This window comes from Salvelinus alpinus, chromosome 3 (assembly GCF_045679555.1).
Source record: "Salvelinus alpinus chromosome 3, SLU_Salpinus.1, whole genome shotgun sequence".
NCBI classification, from domain to species: domain Eukaryota; kingdom Metazoa; phylum Chordata; class Actinopteri; order Salmoniformes; family Salmonidae; genus Salvelinus; species Salvelinus alpinus.
In genome coordinates, this window is record NC_092088.1 from 11,411,440 (window position 1) to 11,429,012 (window position 17,573).

At 42.1% G+C, this 17,573-nt stretch overlaps 2 protein-coding genes across 3 annotated transcripts in view; one reads left to right on the forward strand and one right to left on the reverse strand.

Annotated features, from left to right (window-relative positions):
- Nucleotides 1-3,892, reverse strand: part of LOC139570016 (protein unc-13 homolog D-like) — a 25,107-nt gene extending 21,215 nt beyond the window's left edge. For both annotated transcript variants that reach the window (XR_011673995.1, XM_071391454.1), the window contains exons 1-6: nucleotides 3,561-3,892; nucleotides 1,936-1,968; nucleotides 1,750-1,800; nucleotides 1,463-1,519; nucleotides 860-967; nucleotides 242-301 (exon numbers count right to left, since the gene is read on the reverse strand). Coding sequence is in view for 1 of the 2 variants with exons in the window: in XM_071391454.1 (XP_071247555.1) it covers nucleotides 242-301; nucleotides 860-967; nucleotides 1,463-1,519; nucleotides 1,750-1,800; nucleotides 1,936-1,968; nucleotides 3,561-3,623 (372 nt within the window). In the remaining variant the exon portion in view is untranslated. The remainder of the gene's footprint in view (nucleotides 1-241; nucleotides 302-859; nucleotides 968-1,462; nucleotides 1,520-1,749; nucleotides 1,801-1,935; nucleotides 1,969-3,560) is intronic.
- A 1,098-nt stretch (nucleotides 3,893-4,990) lies between these two features.
- Nucleotides 4,991-12,669, forward strand: LOC139570019 (WW domain-binding protein 2-like). The gene is made up of 8 exons (XM_071391457.1): nucleotides 4,991-5,193; nucleotides 6,951-7,059; nucleotides 7,182-7,320; nucleotides 7,547-7,639; nucleotides 7,735-7,878; nucleotides 8,072-8,194; nucleotides 9,239-9,309; nucleotides 11,170-12,669. The coding sequence occupies exons 1-8, from the start codon at nucleotides 5,135-5,137 to the stop codon at nucleotides 11,215-11,217; spliced, it is 786 nt and encodes a 261-aa protein (XP_071247558.1). The 5' UTR covers nucleotides 4,991-5,134; the 3' UTR covers nucleotides 11,218-12,669.
- The last annotated feature ends 4,904 nt before the right edge of the window (nucleotides 12,670-17,573 follow it).

The window sequence follows — 17,573 nt, forward strand, 5'->3', positions numbered from 1 at the left end:
ACAGCTCATAATAATGACTGGAACGGAGCAAATGGAATGGCATCAAACTACTGGAAACCATGTGTTAGATGTATTTGATACCATTCCACTGATTCCGTTCCAGTCATTACCACAGGCCCGTTGTCCCCAATTAAGATGCCACCAACCTCCTGTGGACATAACCCCCTTAGATACTGTATAGGTAAATACTGCTGGGTCAAATGGCTTCTCCTAGAAGTATGAAACTCCTCTGCTTACACACCTCTGTGTCCTGGACCCTCTCTGTCAGACTCTGGTGTTCATCCTCTGCCATAGAGAAAGCCTGAAGGGGGAGGGGAGGGGTAGTTTGATAGCAACAAGGTACTGTATTAGTATTTGGACAATAAAATAATCAGAACACATTTGGTCAGAGAGAGAGATTTAGGATACAGTAAGTTGAGAGTGTTCGGTTAGATGTCATGTCTGTGAGATGGTTAGGATAGAGTTAGTTGAGATTGTTCGGTTAGATGTCATGTCGTTGAGATGGTTAGGATAGAGTTAGTTGAGATTGTTCGGTTAGATGTCATGTCGGTGAGATGGTTAGGATAGAATTAGTTGAGATTGTTCGGTTAGATGTCATGTCGGTGAGATGGTTAGGATAGAATTAGTTGAGATTGTTCGGTTAGATGTCATGTCGGTGAGATGGTTAGGATAGAATTAGTTGAGATTGTTCGGTTAGATGTCATGTCGGTGAGATGGTTAGGATAGAATTAGTTGAGATTGTTCGGTTAGATGTCATGTCGGTGAGATGGTTAGGATAGAATTAGTTGAGATTGTTCGGTTAGATGTCATGTCGGTGAGATGGTTAGGATAGAGTTAGTTGAGAGTGTTTGGTTGTCACCTCTCTGATGTATTGGTGCAGCTGGTTATCAGTGAAGACCTCTGCTGAGGCTGGCTTCCCCAGCTTATGGATGATGGTGTACAGCAGCTCTTTATACAGCGGCTTGAGCTGGGGGGGAGGGGGGCAACAAACATCAACCTTTAATAGGGTCTCTTAAACGACATACTAATGTGCCACCTCCTATAGCTAAAAAGTCTATGAAAACAAGCAGAATTCTTCTGTTACAGTGATGATACCTCTAAAAAGTCTATGAAACAAGCAGAATTCTTCTGTTACAGTGATGATACCTCTAAAAAGTCTATGAAACAAGCAGAATTCTTCTGTTACAGTGATGATACCTCTAAAAAGTCTATGAAACAAGCAGAATTCTTCTGTTACAGTGATGATACCTCTAAAAAGTCTATGAAAACAAACAGAATTCTTCTGTTACAGTGATGATACCTCTAAAAAGCCTATGAAAACAAACAGAATTCTTAAGCGTTACAGCGATGATACCTCTAAAAAGCCTATGAAAACAAACAGAATTCTTAAGCGTTACAGTGATGATACCTCTAAAAAGCCTATGAAAACAAACAGAATTCTTAAGCGTTACAGCGATGATACCTCTTGCTCCTTATGTCTTTTCTCCTTCTCTTCTGGGTTCTCATTCTCTTTAAAGTCCTGAAAGTACATCCATCCTGTTATCTACTGTGGGTTCTTAATTCAGGAAGTGCCTTAGTCACAAAGTCACAGTTCGTGAAGTTATTGTGTACGAGCTTACTTAATAGTTTATTTGATAATGGCAGATACAAACAAGACATCATTGATTATGATATTGATTGCATCAGGCTTAGGCTCATACTGCTTAACAACACTAGTCCTTATGTGGAGAAAATAGGAGCTGGACCTACCCTCCTGTCCTTCTGTCTCCTGGTCATCCCCAGTTTACGGGCAGGGGAGCTCTGGGGAGGGCAGTTACACACAATACCTTTATACAGTAACCCTTGGTTGTGGGAAGCAGGTATAGCAAAATATCATTCATATTTCGGGCATATTTAAAATATGCCGTTGAAGTGGAGAGGTTCTGCTCACTGTACCTGTCTCGGTCTGTTCCTGGTTGAGCCACGAGCCTGTATGTGGAAGAGAAACAATCCAGTTTAGCCACTGGTGGTCAGGAAACCCGTGGCCCTACACTATAGACGCGCCGACGGTACTTGCTGTGACATATCAATTATGCAACAGTGGGGAGCTTGAGAAATGTCTGTGTTTTTAATGTGGAAAAATCTCATGCAAATAGCAGGGTGACACTAGTTAGGTCAGGGACTTCCTCATGTGAGGCGATAGGGAAACTACTCGTCTCCAGTTTCAGAACAACAAACATAGGACAGGATAAGAAAGATCTGACAAGGATACAGATGAAACAGGAATGCATACACATATACACACACGCACAGACACACGCGGGTATCAAAACAATGGATTTCTCGTCTGTGGTTCTTCTATGAGAAGTGAAAACACCTCCCTCGGTGTCATCTGATTTCCGAAACACTGATCACACCGAAGTATGATTCATGGTCACATCCCACTGGGCACAGACATCATTTCAACGTCTAGTCTTGATTGACATTTGGTTGAGTTGTTAACTAACTAATTCAACGTGAAATCAACCAAAATTGTCACAATGTCATTAGATTTAGGTTAAAAGTTTTGGGGAAAAATATGAAATTCCCTTACGTTGAGGACTTTTTAAAATCCAATGAGTTTTCCATGTTGATTCAATGTCATCACATTTTTTGTTGATGTGGAAACAACGTTGATTGAACCAATTTTTAGCCAAGTGGGATCTTATCTTAAAATACCAAATGGACTGCATGTAACACTCACAGAACGAGTACATTCATAATAGACAACAGTCAGTTAGTCTTATCAAAACATCAATGATCATGACACATTTTCGTCTCAATACAAAGATATGTTCAAGTCACTCAAAACAGAAGAGCATTTCACTGATGGTGATAATGAAGTTTCGCAAACCGATTTTTGACCTCAGCATCCGTTTTTGTTTTGAGGCCATCATCCCAGACTGTTATCTGAGAGAACATGAAACGCCCAACACACACATTGGAACCTGATGATGTCCATAGTGCCAACATGTAATTGAACCCCTTCCTAATAAATTGGGCCAATACCAATACGATGAATGTGTTTCACAGAATAGGAATGGCTTGAATTTATTTCGTTGCTTATTACAGACAAATGAGAAAAAACATACAGTAATATTTGGACAGCGACATTTGTTGTTGTTTTGTCTTTGTACTCCAGCACTTTGGATATGAAATGATACAATGACCATGAGGTTAAAGTGCAGATAGTCAGCTTTAATTTTAGGGTATTTTCATCCATATTGGCTGAACCGTTGAAATTACAACACTTTTTGTACATAGTCCCCCTTTTTAGGGAACCAAAAGTATTTGGACAAATTCTACTAATACTAAACCTTTCACTACTTTAATACAATAGAAGTGAATTTGTCCAAATACTTTTGGTTCCCTAAAACGGGGGGACTATGTACAAAAACTGCTGTAATTTGTAAACGGTTCATTCGATATGAAATCCAAATGTTCAGAGCCAAAACAACAACAAAATTATCACTCTCAAAATACTTTTGGACCTCGCTGTATTAAATGAACTTATTTGTAACATGACAAAGTTTGGTACTTGCCTGATCGGGAGGTTGCAGCAGGTTGTCACCGGTTGTGGACAACCCATCCTGGCTTGGCATCATGGTTGAGGTGGATGAACAGCCAAATAGCCTTCTCTGCTGAGGCTGTGTGGCTGAAGGTTTTCTGCTGTGTTTAAAGGATGGGAGGCAGTGAGAGGTTATACAAGAGAGTAGTGCAGAGTGGGGCCAAGCTGTCACTTAGCAGGAAGTCATCATTTCCTGTTGAAGATGGTTTCTGTGACTTTCTGTTTCTTCATCTCTCTCTTCCTCTCTCGCATGCACACACACACACATGCATAAACAGACAAACAAACCCCCCCAAAACTAATGGCTATGTCCTGTTATGTGTGGATTATGAATGACAATTACATGTAAATAATGTACATGGTTGATTTGCATTAGGAATGGAAATGTCCACAACAGTAATCCTTTTACATAAAAGCATGGCACAAGATATAACAAACGATTAAACTTGGAAGTTGGGAGGTCAACCCCTGCACAGTAAACCAGCACACCAATTACAGTAAGGAGAAGAGCTTCTCAGAAACCCACTGCTAAAGAAGGTGGGCAGCAACATGGGCTTTTGCAGCCTGCGCTGACCACAAAAAGTACCTATCACCCCTGGTAGGTTGAATATGGAAGCTCTGAATGTGGCTAACACATACACACGTATACCCACACAGTCAAACACTGACTCAGTATGTGTGTGTGTGTGTGTGTGTGTGTGTGTGTGTGTGTGTGTGTGTGTGTGTGGAAAGGGGATAATAGAGCAGACTAGCTGTTTTTGACCTAAATGAATCCCCTGCAGAGAAAATAAACTTAATTTGATGTTACACTTCGTCTTTGTTGAATTGTGCTTTTTCCTGACATACAGGGATGAGTAGCCTACACACAAGGTTGTGTACTCGTCAACAAATGTATGGTGTCCACAAAATGAAGAGACCATGAGCACTTTCACCCTCCTGTGTCAATAAGTACTCTACATTTTGAGGAGCGCTCTTTCGAAATCAACTGCTAATATTGACATTTTAGTCATTTAGCAGACACTCTTATCCAAATCGAATTACGGGAGTAATTAGGGTTGAGTGCCTTGCTCAAGGGCACAAAGACAGATTTTTCACCTAGTCGGCTCAGGGATTCAAACCAGCGATCTTTCTGTTACTGGCCCAACACTCTTAAACGTTGCATTAACTAAAAACAGCATGGCAAAGAACTTCACTGAGGTTAATGACATCTGTCCAATGTCGTCCACTCTCTCTGGAGGCAAGTATTAAGAGATTATAGAGCTATTCTTTGTCTAACCTTAACCGTTTTACATTTCAACTTCAATTGGCTATAGACGTCCCAAGGATTCCGAATAGCGTGGACTATTCTAGTAATGGCCAAAAAGAGCCACTTTTCAGAGATGACATCACTGTGTGGGCGTAACGCATGTCGGAAGTGCAGGTGCATCAGCATCACAACAAAAGCGGGACAGGCTGGCTGGTAACGGGGAAGCGATTTGATCCAGTTCACATTTGAGATAGCATCTGTCATTATTTAACGTTGTTCATTCCAAACTCGGTAACATCGCAATGGCATTGAATAAGAACAATTCTGAATCCGGAGGCGTCATTATCACCAACAATGAAAGGTAACGTTAGCTAGCTTATTTGTACTAGCGTAGTGCTTTTCAGTCAACGTGAGCAAGTTAGCCGTAGACGTAACGTTAGCTAACTGTGTGCATGTAGCTAGCTATGTAATCAGTAGCTTATATGTTTGTGTAGTTTCCCAGCTAGCCATTCAATGTTTTGTAGCTACTGTAGCGTTGACATTGCGTATTATTTCAGGCACCAAGCTAACAGATCTTGCCTTGTGTCTTGTCAACACTTGGCCGGGACTCGGAAGCTAACCCTTGTTTACCATAATGATGGTTATCTTGTGTTGACTGCCGATCACGTCAACTCATCGGGTGAGGTTGAGCTAAGTTAGCCCCTACAAAGTTGCAAAATATAGCTAAATAACTAGCTAGCAAAGGATAGCCTGCTCTGGCAAATAGTGTAGCTCTTTTTTCCCGAACATAGCTAACGTTACGTATCTGTCATGCGGGTCTGGGGGTTAACAGGTAAGATGTAACTAGCCTCCTAGCCAGTCACCAGTGTTGGAAAAACGACCCAATTGTCATACTTGCGTAAAAGTAAAGATCCCTCAATTTACTGAACAAAAATATAAACGCATCATGTGAAGCGTTTGTCCCGTGTTTCATGAGCTGAAATAAAATATCCAACTATTGTTCCATACGCACCAAAAGCTTATTTCTGTCAAATTTTGTGCACAAATTTGTTTACATCCCTGTTAGTGAACGTGTCTCCTTTGTCAAGATAATCCATCCACCTGACAGGGGTGGCATCTCAAGAAGCTGATTAAACAGTATGATCATTACACAGGTGGACCTTGTACTGAGTACAGTGAAAGGCCGCTCTAAAATGTGCAGTTTTGTCACACAACACAATGCCACAGATGTCTCAAGTTTTGAGGGAGCCCAGGACCTACACATCTGGCTTCTTCACCTGCGTGATTGTCTGAGACCCGCCACTCAGACAGCTGATGAAACCGAGGAGTATTTCTGTCTGTCATAAAGCCCTTTTGCGGGGAAAACACATTCTGATTGGCTGATTAGCCAAGTGGGTGGTCCTATGCCCACCCATGGCTGTGCTCCTGCCCAGTCATGTGAAATCCATAGATTAGGGTCTAATTAATTTATTTCAATTTACTGATTTCCTTATATGAACTGTAACTCAGTAAAATTGTTAAATGTTGCATGTTTTATTTTTGTTCAGTATAGAAAATGACTAGTGAAAGTCACCCAGTGTAGTAATACATGTGTAAAAGTATTTTGTTCTTAAATATACTTAAGTATTAAAAGTATAAATCATTTCAAATTCCTTTATATTAAGCAATCCAGACGGCACAATTTTCTTGTTTTTATTTTATTTACGATAGCCAGGGAAGCATGTGTGTTTTTAGTGAGTCAGCCAGATCAGAGGCAGTAGGGATGACCAGGGATGTTCTCTTGATTGGACCATTTCTCTGTCCTGCTAACCCTTTGAAATGTAATGAGTACTTTTGGGTGTCAGGGAAAATGTTTGGACTTTATTATGTATGGACTTTATTTTCTTTAGGAATGTAGTGAAGTAAAAGTAAAACCCCTTTTTCGGTAACTGACCAACTTGGACAGTTACACAATGCCCCCTAATCTCTTAAACCTGTTTATTTTCTTGTTTTTTTTGTGTGTTTTTTAGCTCTGTGTGTGGTTATGAAAAAGAATGATTGTCATGTTGATTTTAGGTAAAGTAACAATGAATTGGCTTGCAACGTCAACCTTATATGTTGGCAAATATGTGTCATCAGTGTGTTGATGAGCTATGAGAATGTGGAGCTGGTGTTCTGTGAAGCAGAGTGCCTGCCTGATGCCTTCAGGAAGAGTAAGAAGGGGAGTATCTTCCTGACCCCCTACAGGGTAAGAGGAGACACACTTCTTTACCATGCAAACATATTATACAACCAACCGCTTAGCCCCTAACCTATAGGCACCTATCTAGGTATGAAAGGATGGCTGTAAACCAAGTTGTCTTTCCTCAGGTGATATTTGTGGCGAAGGGGGGTCGTGATGCTCTGCAGTCCTTCATGATGCCTTTCTACCTGATGAAGGGCTGTGAGGTCAAACAGCCTGTCCTGGGGGCCAACTACATCAAAGGCACAGTCAGCGCAGAGCCCGGAGGTGTGTTTGTGTGTGAGAGAGGGCGAGAGAGAGAGGGAGTCTATGACTGTTTCCCACAAGCCCTTAATGAACTTCACACTCATTACCTGAGAAATATACTATGCACATTTATGAGACGAATCTAGCCAAGGACCACTGCTGTGCTAAAAATTGACTTTAAAAATAGAAATCAGGATTATATTTATTTTAGTTTTGGAAGTTGGTAACTGTACTTCTCACTTTCCAGGAGGCTGGGAGGGCTGTGCCACCTTTAAGCTGGTGTTTGCTGCAGGAGGAGCCATAGAGTTTGGACAGTACATGTTACAGGTCGCTGCACAAGGTAAAGGACTTTCGAAGCTGATTCTGTGATCAATTTACCCAATGACTATCTCCTCTTAAATGATGTCTTTCCCCCTCTCATCTTCCCCTGTGCAGCGTCCAGAGGGCAGCCTGTGAGTGGTGGCTTTGGGGGCTGTCCCTACATGGGCAACGGGGCCTATGCCTACCCTCCTCCCCCAGCCAATGGGTACCCGGCGGGACCCCCACCTGGGTACTCCTACCCCAACCCCCCTCCACAAGGTACGGATCAGACGGACTACTGTTGTCTTCCTATGTATTTATTTTTGTACTTGTCTAATTGAAAATGGGAAAACCTAAGTTAATCATAACCAGTCCATGTAATATTGTGTTTCATATGTACTGTCTGCAGGTGTATTCTAAGTTAATCATAACCAGTCCATGTAATATTGTGTTTCATATGTACTGTCTGCAGGTGTATTCTACCCCAACCCACCCGCGTTTGATGGTCCTGCGGCATACATGCCCCCTCCTCCCTACTCCGCCCCCCTGGGGCAGCAGGCCCCCCACGACCCTGCCCTGCCTTCCACACCTGCAGGTCAGAATACATTTTGGGTCTTTCTTTCCTTTTTTTCTTTTTTAGCAAAGTTCCTTCAGTAATGGTAGTTTAATTAGCGTGATTTGAGTGATCCCATGCTGCCGACACATTAAGTAAGGACAATTGTCGTAGCTGAATCAGAATTAGTTAGGTAACATAGATAAATATACTGTCGGCAGTTGCATTTTCCTTTCTTCTCTAGGGAAAAGTCACTTGGGGCCCAGAGAGGGGAGAGGTCAGGCTTGTCTTTTACATGTCTGGTAATAGGCAGAATATCAGAAAGGGAGAAGTCACGTTTGAACATTGTCTTCATAATGAATATATCTGTGAAACCATGTGAAGGGCTCCACTATGTCTGTACTCCAGTCATTCCCTCCTTTTCCCATTGGGGGGAGGGGTATGGCAGAGTCTGGAACCGTTGTATGTCCCCTCTGATGTTGAAACTTATCTTTCATAGTATATGACCTAGAGGCTCACTCCCCTCAGGGAGCTTGTCCAGAGGTGGGGTGTATTTGAGATGGGAGTATCTAGAATTGACAATTGATATATGCCATTGGATGAGGTAATGTTTTGGTAATATGAAGTACCAAGAACGAGAAGTAGAACCTCGTCTAAGAGACCAAACTGAACGATAATTTATAGCTAATGCTATCTGGCTATGGGATACTCCTCTTTCAAGTAAAAGTCTTTCTTTGTGAAGTTCCTAAGATCTGTGGTTCGTCATGTGAGTTGAGAGGGGTGTTTCTTGGCTATAAAAGAGACTAAGTATTCTTTTGTGAGCACTCTCAGAGAATTCATTTATAGACACTGAATTGATCTGAGAGTCAAAGGGCTATGGTGAAGCTCATATAATTAAAGATGGAGTTTAAAATATAAATCTGACTTGTGTGTGGTTTGTAAACTCTCCTCATTTAGTAATACAGGAAATTACCACGACACAATGAATTCACTTCTCTCGCTTTCTATGTGTTTCTCCTCCACTTCTCTCTCTTTTCACTGGTGTTTCTCTCACTTTCCACTGGTGTTTCTCTCACTTTCCACCAGCGGAGGCAAAGGCAGCAGAGGCAGCTTCCAGTGGCAGCAGTTCCACACTTCCTCCCACCTACTTGCCACAGGTACCCGTTTACCACTTTTTTAGCACTCTAAATCTGGTGTGTAGGAACACATTTTAATCTAATAGACATACAGTACCAGCCCAAAATTTGGACACACCTACTCATACAAGAGTTTAAAATTTTTCTTTTTATACTATTTTCTACATTGTAGAATAATAGTGAAGACCTCAAAACTATGAAATAACATCTATGGAATCGGGTAGTAACCAAAAAAAGCGTTAAACAAATCCAAGCAGATTTTAGATTCTTCAAAGTAGCCACCTTGATGACAGCTTTGCACACTCTCTCAACCAGCTTCACCTGGAATGCTTTTCCAACAGTTTTGAAGGAGTTCCTGCATATGCTGAGCACTTGTTGGCTGCTTTTCCTTCACTCGGGGGTCCAACTCATCCCAAACCATCTCAATTGGTTTGAGGTCGGTTGATTGTGGAGGCCAGGTCATCTGATGCAGCACTCCATCACTCTCCTTGGTCAAATAGCCCTTACACAGCCTGGAGGTGTGCTTTGGGTCATTGTCCTTTTGAAAAACAAATGACCGTCCCACTAAGCACAAACCAGATGAGATGGTTTTATCACTGCAGAATGCTGTGGTAGCCATGCTGGTTGTGTGCCTTGAATTCTAAATAAATCACAATGTCACCAGCAAAGCACCCCCCACACCATCACACCACCTCCTCCATGCTCTATGGTGGGAACCACACATGCAGAGGTCATCCATTCACCTACTCTGCATTCCACAAAGACACAGCGGTTGGAACCAAAAAATCTCTAATTTGGACTCATCAGTCCAAAGGACAGATTTCCACTGGTCTAATGTCCTTTGCTTGTGTTTCTTGGCCCAAGCAAGTCTCCTCTTCTTATTGGTGTCCTTTAGCAGTGGTTTCTTTGCAGCAATTTGACCATGAAGGCCTGATTCACGCAGTCTCCTCTGAAGAGTTGATGTTGAGATGTGCCGGTTACTTGCACTCTGTGAAGCATTTATTTGGGCTGCAATTTCTGAGGCTGTTAACTCTAATCAATTTACCTCTGCAGCAGAGATAACTCTGTGTCTTCCTTTCCTGTGGCGGTCCTTTCATCATAGCGCTTGATGTGGTTTTGCGACTGCACTTGAAGAATCTTTCAAAGTTTTTGAAATGTTTCGGATTGACTGACCTTCATCTCTTAAAGTAATGATGGACTGTCATTTCTCTTTGCTGATTTGAGCTGTTCTTACCATGGACTTGGTCTTGAACTAAATAGGGCTATCTTCTGTATACCAGCCCTACCTTGTCACAACACAACTGATTGGCTCAAACGCATTAGGAAGGAAAGAAGTTCCACAAATTAACTTTTAAGAAGGCACACCTATTAATTGAAATGCATTCCAGGTGACTACCTCATGAAGCTGGTTGAGAGGATGCCAAGAGTGTGTAAAGCTGGCAAAGGGTGGCTACTTTGAAGAATCTAATATTTATCTTTTTTTAACAGTTTGGTGTTGGTTGCTACACGATTTCATAGTTTTGATGTTTTCACAATTTTTCTACAATGTAGAAAATGGTACAAATAAAGAAAAACCCTTGAAAGAGGTGTCCAAACTTTGGACTGGTACTGTAATTAACATAAGTTTCGATTTAGAAGGGTATGGATTCTCCAAATTTTTATATTTAAATTGTTTGTACTTTGGCCCAGCATCAGGTAGGAGAGGCAGGGTCATGCAGACAGCTGCCTGACCAATAAACAAAGAGCAGGTCAGAGTACAGCCAATGAATGCTGTGCAGGAAGCAGCACAGGACCAATGAGAGCGCACTGTAGTGCTTTTAACTCAGTTTGTTGTCTTCCATACTGTGTACATCTGTAATATGTTTTTCTCCTCCTCTCCAGGACAATCCACCCCCCTACTCCCCTACTGAAGACAAGAAGAGCCAGTAGAGAGCCTGTATCTCAGCTCCCACCCCTCCTTCACACGGCCTGTACCACCCCCCCTATCTCTCCATTCCTATGATGTCTTTGTTCCTCCTTTCTCTTCCACCAACCCCTCCTTTTGGTCTCTCTCCTCTCGGTCTACCTTGCTCCCTTTTTAAGTCACCCTCCCCTCCTCTGGCCAGTCTCTTAACTCACAACCAGCTAGCTATGTTAGCTCCACTCTCCCCAGCTCGTGTACAGGCAGTTACCTTCTGAGTTCCACTAAACAGTTCTCTCCACCTGACTTTAACTAAACAGTGTTACTTACAGCTTTTCTAGTGGTTGATGATATGATTGTAGCTTGTTTGAGCCAAAGATGTCAGGAAAAAGGGGAATATTAGGTTAAGACAGAGGTGTTTTTGACTGAGGTTTAGTAGTATTCTTGGGTACCTGTCTTTTTCTGCATTGCCAAACACTACATTTTCTTGCCAGATCAGACAACGGCAAGTTGGCTAAAGCAGATACGGACAGGCATGCAGGCTCAAGGTTTAGCAGGTCATTTTGGTGAGAACCTGGTTTATTTTATAAGACCGTTGATGACTAATTGAACTGGACTGAATTAAGTGATTTCTCAGCTATCCATAGGCTGTATACTGTTGATTTAGTATATTATTTGTCTGTACAGGCTTTTAATGTGACAACTTTTAATGAGAGGATAGCAGTAGATCATTGGACCAGGTCTTTGTTGAAATTTTACATATCTGAAATGACACCTTTCTATAAAGGGAATTTTGTGTAATTTGAGACTTTCCCGTTGTGTTGATAGGAACCAAAATGTCCGGTATAGTGGACAGCTAGCTAGAACACTAAGAATCCCTGATCCTAGTTGAACTATCAAACGACATGGAAAGATGATCTTAGCTATCTGCGACTTCCTGTGTGTGTGTGTATGTATATAGAGCAGTTGCCCTATGATGTCATGTCCTGTGTCACTCTTCTGAACATTCTAGAACTCACTCACCACATCACATCAAGGAATTAAACAAATGAAATAGTTCCTTGCATCACATCACTCAGTGTTTTGGACTAACAGATTAGATCAATAGTCACTTCTCTCACATCTAACAACACTGATGGCTATCAACTTCTCTTGTGGTGTGTCCTTTACTGACATGTTTGAGGTCAGTCTCCTGAATCTGATCTGAGCACCTTAATATTTGGGCATCTCTTTCTCTCTGGCACAATGCAGGTGGCAGATTCTTTGCACTTTCAGAATGCTATGCATCGGGCCTCTTCGCGCCTGCCATGGCTATGTGTATAGTAAAAAAGTCAGATATGGCTATATTTATTTCAAGTTCCCACTAATTTATTGATTAATTCATTTGAAATGGTCAAATATATTATTAAAAAGACCAAAGCATGGGCTCAATTGTAACTAATATGGATTGGATTTTTATTAAACTGATCTTGTGATGTGAATTGTGTCAATTTTATTCATTTGACAGTAGTTCATTTTTCTGTACACATTGTGATGCAAGTCTGGGTACCTGACTTTCTGTATTTTTATACGCTACGTCATTGCCTTGTTTGACAAAACGGCAAGCTGTCTAAATCAGAAGACTACATTTTAAATACCATATTCGTCCAGTTCCAACGTCCAACACAAAGTAGTGCAAAACATTTAACGTCAGGCTTCAGTAGAAATCCAACAGGAACTTTTGTGAAATTTCTTTGGCCTTTAGGGACCCTAGAGATGTGCTTTTCCCTTCTCTTATGGAAAACCGGTTTCCCGCACAGTAGTCATTTCCAGTTCTTAACTGTGCTCACGGTTCTGAGAACTTGCAAATCCACATCAGTATCCCAAAGACTAGTCCACTGTCCTGAGTGATCCCATATTTCAGAACATTAACAGTGCAGACGAGTCCCGTGTCACATATGTACTTACTAGTCGCGACCGTTCAAGTCAGTGTCCCACAACAGGACTGTAAAAACATCTGTACAGTAAGGTGAGACTCATCAGCTTTGCAAGACTAGTCCCTTATGACATTGTTAGCTCAGTTGTTCCCTTTTGTGTTGTCGTCATGGCGAGCAGAGGGCGGGGGAACAGCTCCTGAGTGAAGGCATAGTAGAAGGAATGCAGTGTCTCCGTAGTACATCAGCGTTCCCGCCTCGTAATCCAGCAGCATTCCAATGTGGTGGTAGTGGCCAGGACGTCTGTCACCCCGCTGAGCATCTCCTGCAGGTTAAGGGTCACATCCACCAGAATATCCTTCATACGAGGGACCTCCACCAGCCGAGACTCCTACAGGGGATAGGAAGAAAATATGATATAATTAGATTTATGTTAATAATAATACAATATGAGGTTTCTATCCCAAAGCTACCTATATGTATACATACACTACATGACCAAAAGTATGTGGACACCTGCTCGTCGAATATCTCATTCCAAAATCATGGGCATTATTATGGAGTTGGTCCCCACTTTGCTGCTATAACAGCCTTCACTCTTCTGGGAAGGCTTTCCACTAGATGTTGGAACATTGCTGCGGGGACTTTCTTCCATTCAGCCACAAGAGCATTAGTGAGTTCGGGCACTGATGTTGGGCGATTAGGCCTGGCTCGCAGTCGGTGTTCCAATTCATCCCAAAGGTGTTCGATGGGGTTGAGGTCAGGGCTCTGTGCACGCCAGTCAAGTTCTTCCACACCGATCTCGACGAACCATTTCTGAATGGACCTCGCTTTGTGTATGGGGGCATTGTCATGTTAAAACAGTAAAGGGCCTCCCCTCACTATGCATTGTAGTGGTAGTGGGCTCCTGGCATCCGCCAAACCCAGATTCGTCTGTCGGACTGCCAGATGGTGAAGCGTGATTCATCACTCCAGAGAATGCGTTCAACCTGCTCCAGAGTCCAATGGTGGCGAGCTTTACACCACTCCAGCCGACCCGTGGCATTGCGCATGGTGATCTTAGGCTTGTGTGCGGCTGCTTGGCCATGGAAACCCATTTCATGAAGCTCTCGAGGAACAGTTCCTGTGCCGACGTTGCTTCCAGAGGCAGTTTGGTACTCGGTAGCGAGTGTTGCAAACTGAGTACAGACAATTTCTACACGCTTCAGCACTCGGCAGTCCCGTTCTGTGAGCTTGTGTGGCCTACCACTTCGCAGCTGAGTTGTTGTTGCTCCTAGACATTTCCACTTCACAATAACAGCACTTACAGTTGACCGGGGCAGCTCAAGCAGGGCAGAAATTTAACGAACTGACTTGTTGGAAAGGTGGCATCCTATGACGGTGCCACATTGAAAGTCACTGAGCTCTTCAGTAAGGCCATTCTACTGCCAGTGTTTGTCTATGGAGATTGCATGGCTGTGTGCTCGATTTTATACACCTGTCAGCAACAGGTGTGGCTGAAATAGCAAAATACACAAATTTGATGGGGTGTCCACATACTTTTATATATAGTGTATGTTTTATGTATTTGATCTATGTAAATAAATGAATATAAAACAGCTGAAAACTGAGGGACTATATGGTGGAGGCCTAACCATTTCCCAGGATTATAATACTCTTCATCAACCATCTCCCTGACCACCTTCCTCTGATCAAGCCATGAACTGTCCATCTCCATCTTTGGAGGAAGCACTCAAAGACTTGGCCTCTATTGGTTGACCTAACTAGAGCTGGGCTATTCATGGTGATGTATTGGTTGACCTAACTAGAGCTGGGCTATTCATGGTGATCTATTGGTTGATCTAACTAGAGCTGGGCTATTCATGGTGATGTATTGGTTGACCTAACTAGAGCTGGGCTATTCATGGTGATGTATTGGTTGACCTAACTAGAGCTGGGCTATTCATGGTGATGTATTGGTTGACCTAACTAGAGCTGGGCTATTCATGGTGATGTATTGGTTGACCTAACTAGAGCTGGGCTATTCATGGTGATGTATTGGTTGACCTAACTAGAGCTGGGCTATTCATGGTGATCTATTGGTTGACCTAACTAGAGCTGGGCTATTCATGATGATGTATTGGTTGACCTAACTAGAGCTGGGCTATTCATGGTGATGTATTGGTTGACCTAACTAGAGCTGGGCTATTCATGATGATCTATTGGTTGATCTAACTAGAGCTGGGCTATTCATGGTGATCTATTGGTTGATCTAACTAGAGCTGGGCTATTCATGGTGATCTATTGGTTGATCTAACTAGAGCTGGGCTATTCATGGTGATCTATTGGTTGATCTAACTAGAGCTGGGCTATTCATGGTGATGTATTGGTTGATCTAACTAGAGCTGGGCTATTCATGATGATCTATTGGTTGATCTAACTAGAGCTGGGCTATTCATGGTGATGTATTGGTTGATCTAACTAGAGCTGGGCTATTCATGGTGATGTATTGGTTGATCTAACTAGAGCTGGGCTATTCATGGTGATGTATTGGTTGACCTAACTAGAGCTGGGCTATTCATGATGATCTATTGGTTGACCTAACTAGAGCTGGGCTATTCATGATGATCTATTGGTTGATCTAACTAGAGCTGGGCTATTCATGGTGATGTATTGGTTGATCTAACTAGAGCTGGGCTATTCATGATGATGCATTGCTTGTTAGTTTTTTTGCTTTTGAAACGCTTTGAGATTTTTATGTAAAGCGCTATAGAAATTGGATTAATTATCATTATTAACGATTATTATTATAATAAATGTCGATTTGGGTATTTCCCCTTAATATCGTTAAAGATTATACAATATAATATCAAATAATTAAGCCTACTTTTTCTACTGTTGATCAGAAGTGTAAAACATTACAGATAGACGGTTGTCGATATTTACATGTTTTATTAGTCTGCTTGTTGTATAATAGGCTCGAGTCTCCTAATCTACAATTAGTGTTCTAGAATGCTTACATGTAAAACCAGCTCTAAGCTTATTGGCATACTGTATTTTCTAACCTGTATGAGCTGGGTGTCGGACAGGTTGCTAAGGGCTGCGATCTGGCCCTGGCTTTCCCTGAGTTGCTGGGCCCTGTCCTGTAGCAGCTCCTCTAGCCGAGCCTCTGCCTGGAAGAGAGAAGCCCCCTCCTGCTCAATTAAGTTTCCCTGTTTCTCTGCTAGGACCTTCAACAGCATGGAGAACTTGGCATTCACCCAGTGGTTGGTCTGATGTAGGGTCACCTACAGAGGGTGAGAAGTTGGGGATGAGAACAGTAAGGGGGGGGTTACCATAAGGATAGTTTTTCAGATTGTAGTTTGGACTGCAGTGAGCGAGGTACTAACTAGAGGTCTTCACGGGTCCAAAAAGTTGAACCCGTTCGGAAATGGATCCGTGAGTTTTCCCACCTGACCAATATGCATAAATACAAGGTCCCGAACAGTCATTCTGATTCCCATGTAAAATAGCCTTTTGAGTGACTAAAAGTTCACCCATAATATGTTTCGGATACAAATGCTCAATTGTTTATGAATTACTACATTCATGTCTAACTATCAGGAAGTTTAAAAAGACAGGTTGAATGGGCTGGGAGCTGATATTTATGAGCCTTGACTGAGAGCTCATTTGAAAGGCTTATTATATGGAATAAACGCAGCGCGTAAAGTGTTGGTCCCATGTTTCATGAGCTGAAATAAAATATCCCAGAAATGTTTCATATGCACAAAAAGCTTATTTCTCTAAAATGTTGCAAACAAACTTGTTTACATCCCTGTTAGTGAGTATTTCTCCTTTACCAAGATAATCCATCCAACTGACAGGTGTGGCATATCAAGAAGCTGATTAAACAGTACGGTCATTACACAGGTGCACCTTGTGTTGGGTACAAAAGGCCACTCTAAAATGTGCAGTTTTAGTCCGCGTGTAACCATGCCAGCCCAGAACCTCCACATCCGGCATCTTCACCTGCGGGATTGTCTGAGACCAGACACCCGAACAGCTGATGAAACTGAGGACTATTTCTATCTGTAATAAAGCTCTTTTGTGGGGAAAAACGTATTCTGATTGGCTGGGTCTGGCTCCCAAGTTGGCGTATGCCCTCCCAGCTCCAGCCATGGCTGCGCCCCTGCCCAGACGTGATATCCATAGATTTAGCCTAATGAATTTATATAAATTGACTGATTTCCTCATATGAACTGTAATTCAATAAAATCGTTGAAGTTGTTGCATGTTTTATGTTATCTACAGTTGAAGTCGGAAGTTTAAATACTCTTAGCTTGGAGTCATTAAAACTCGTTTTTCAACCACTCCACAAATTTCTTGTTAACAAACTATAGTTTTGGCAAGTCGGTTAGGACATCTACTTTGTGCATGACACAAGTAATTTTTCCAACAATTGTTTACAGATAGATTATTTCACTTATAATTCACTGTATCACAATTCCAGTGTA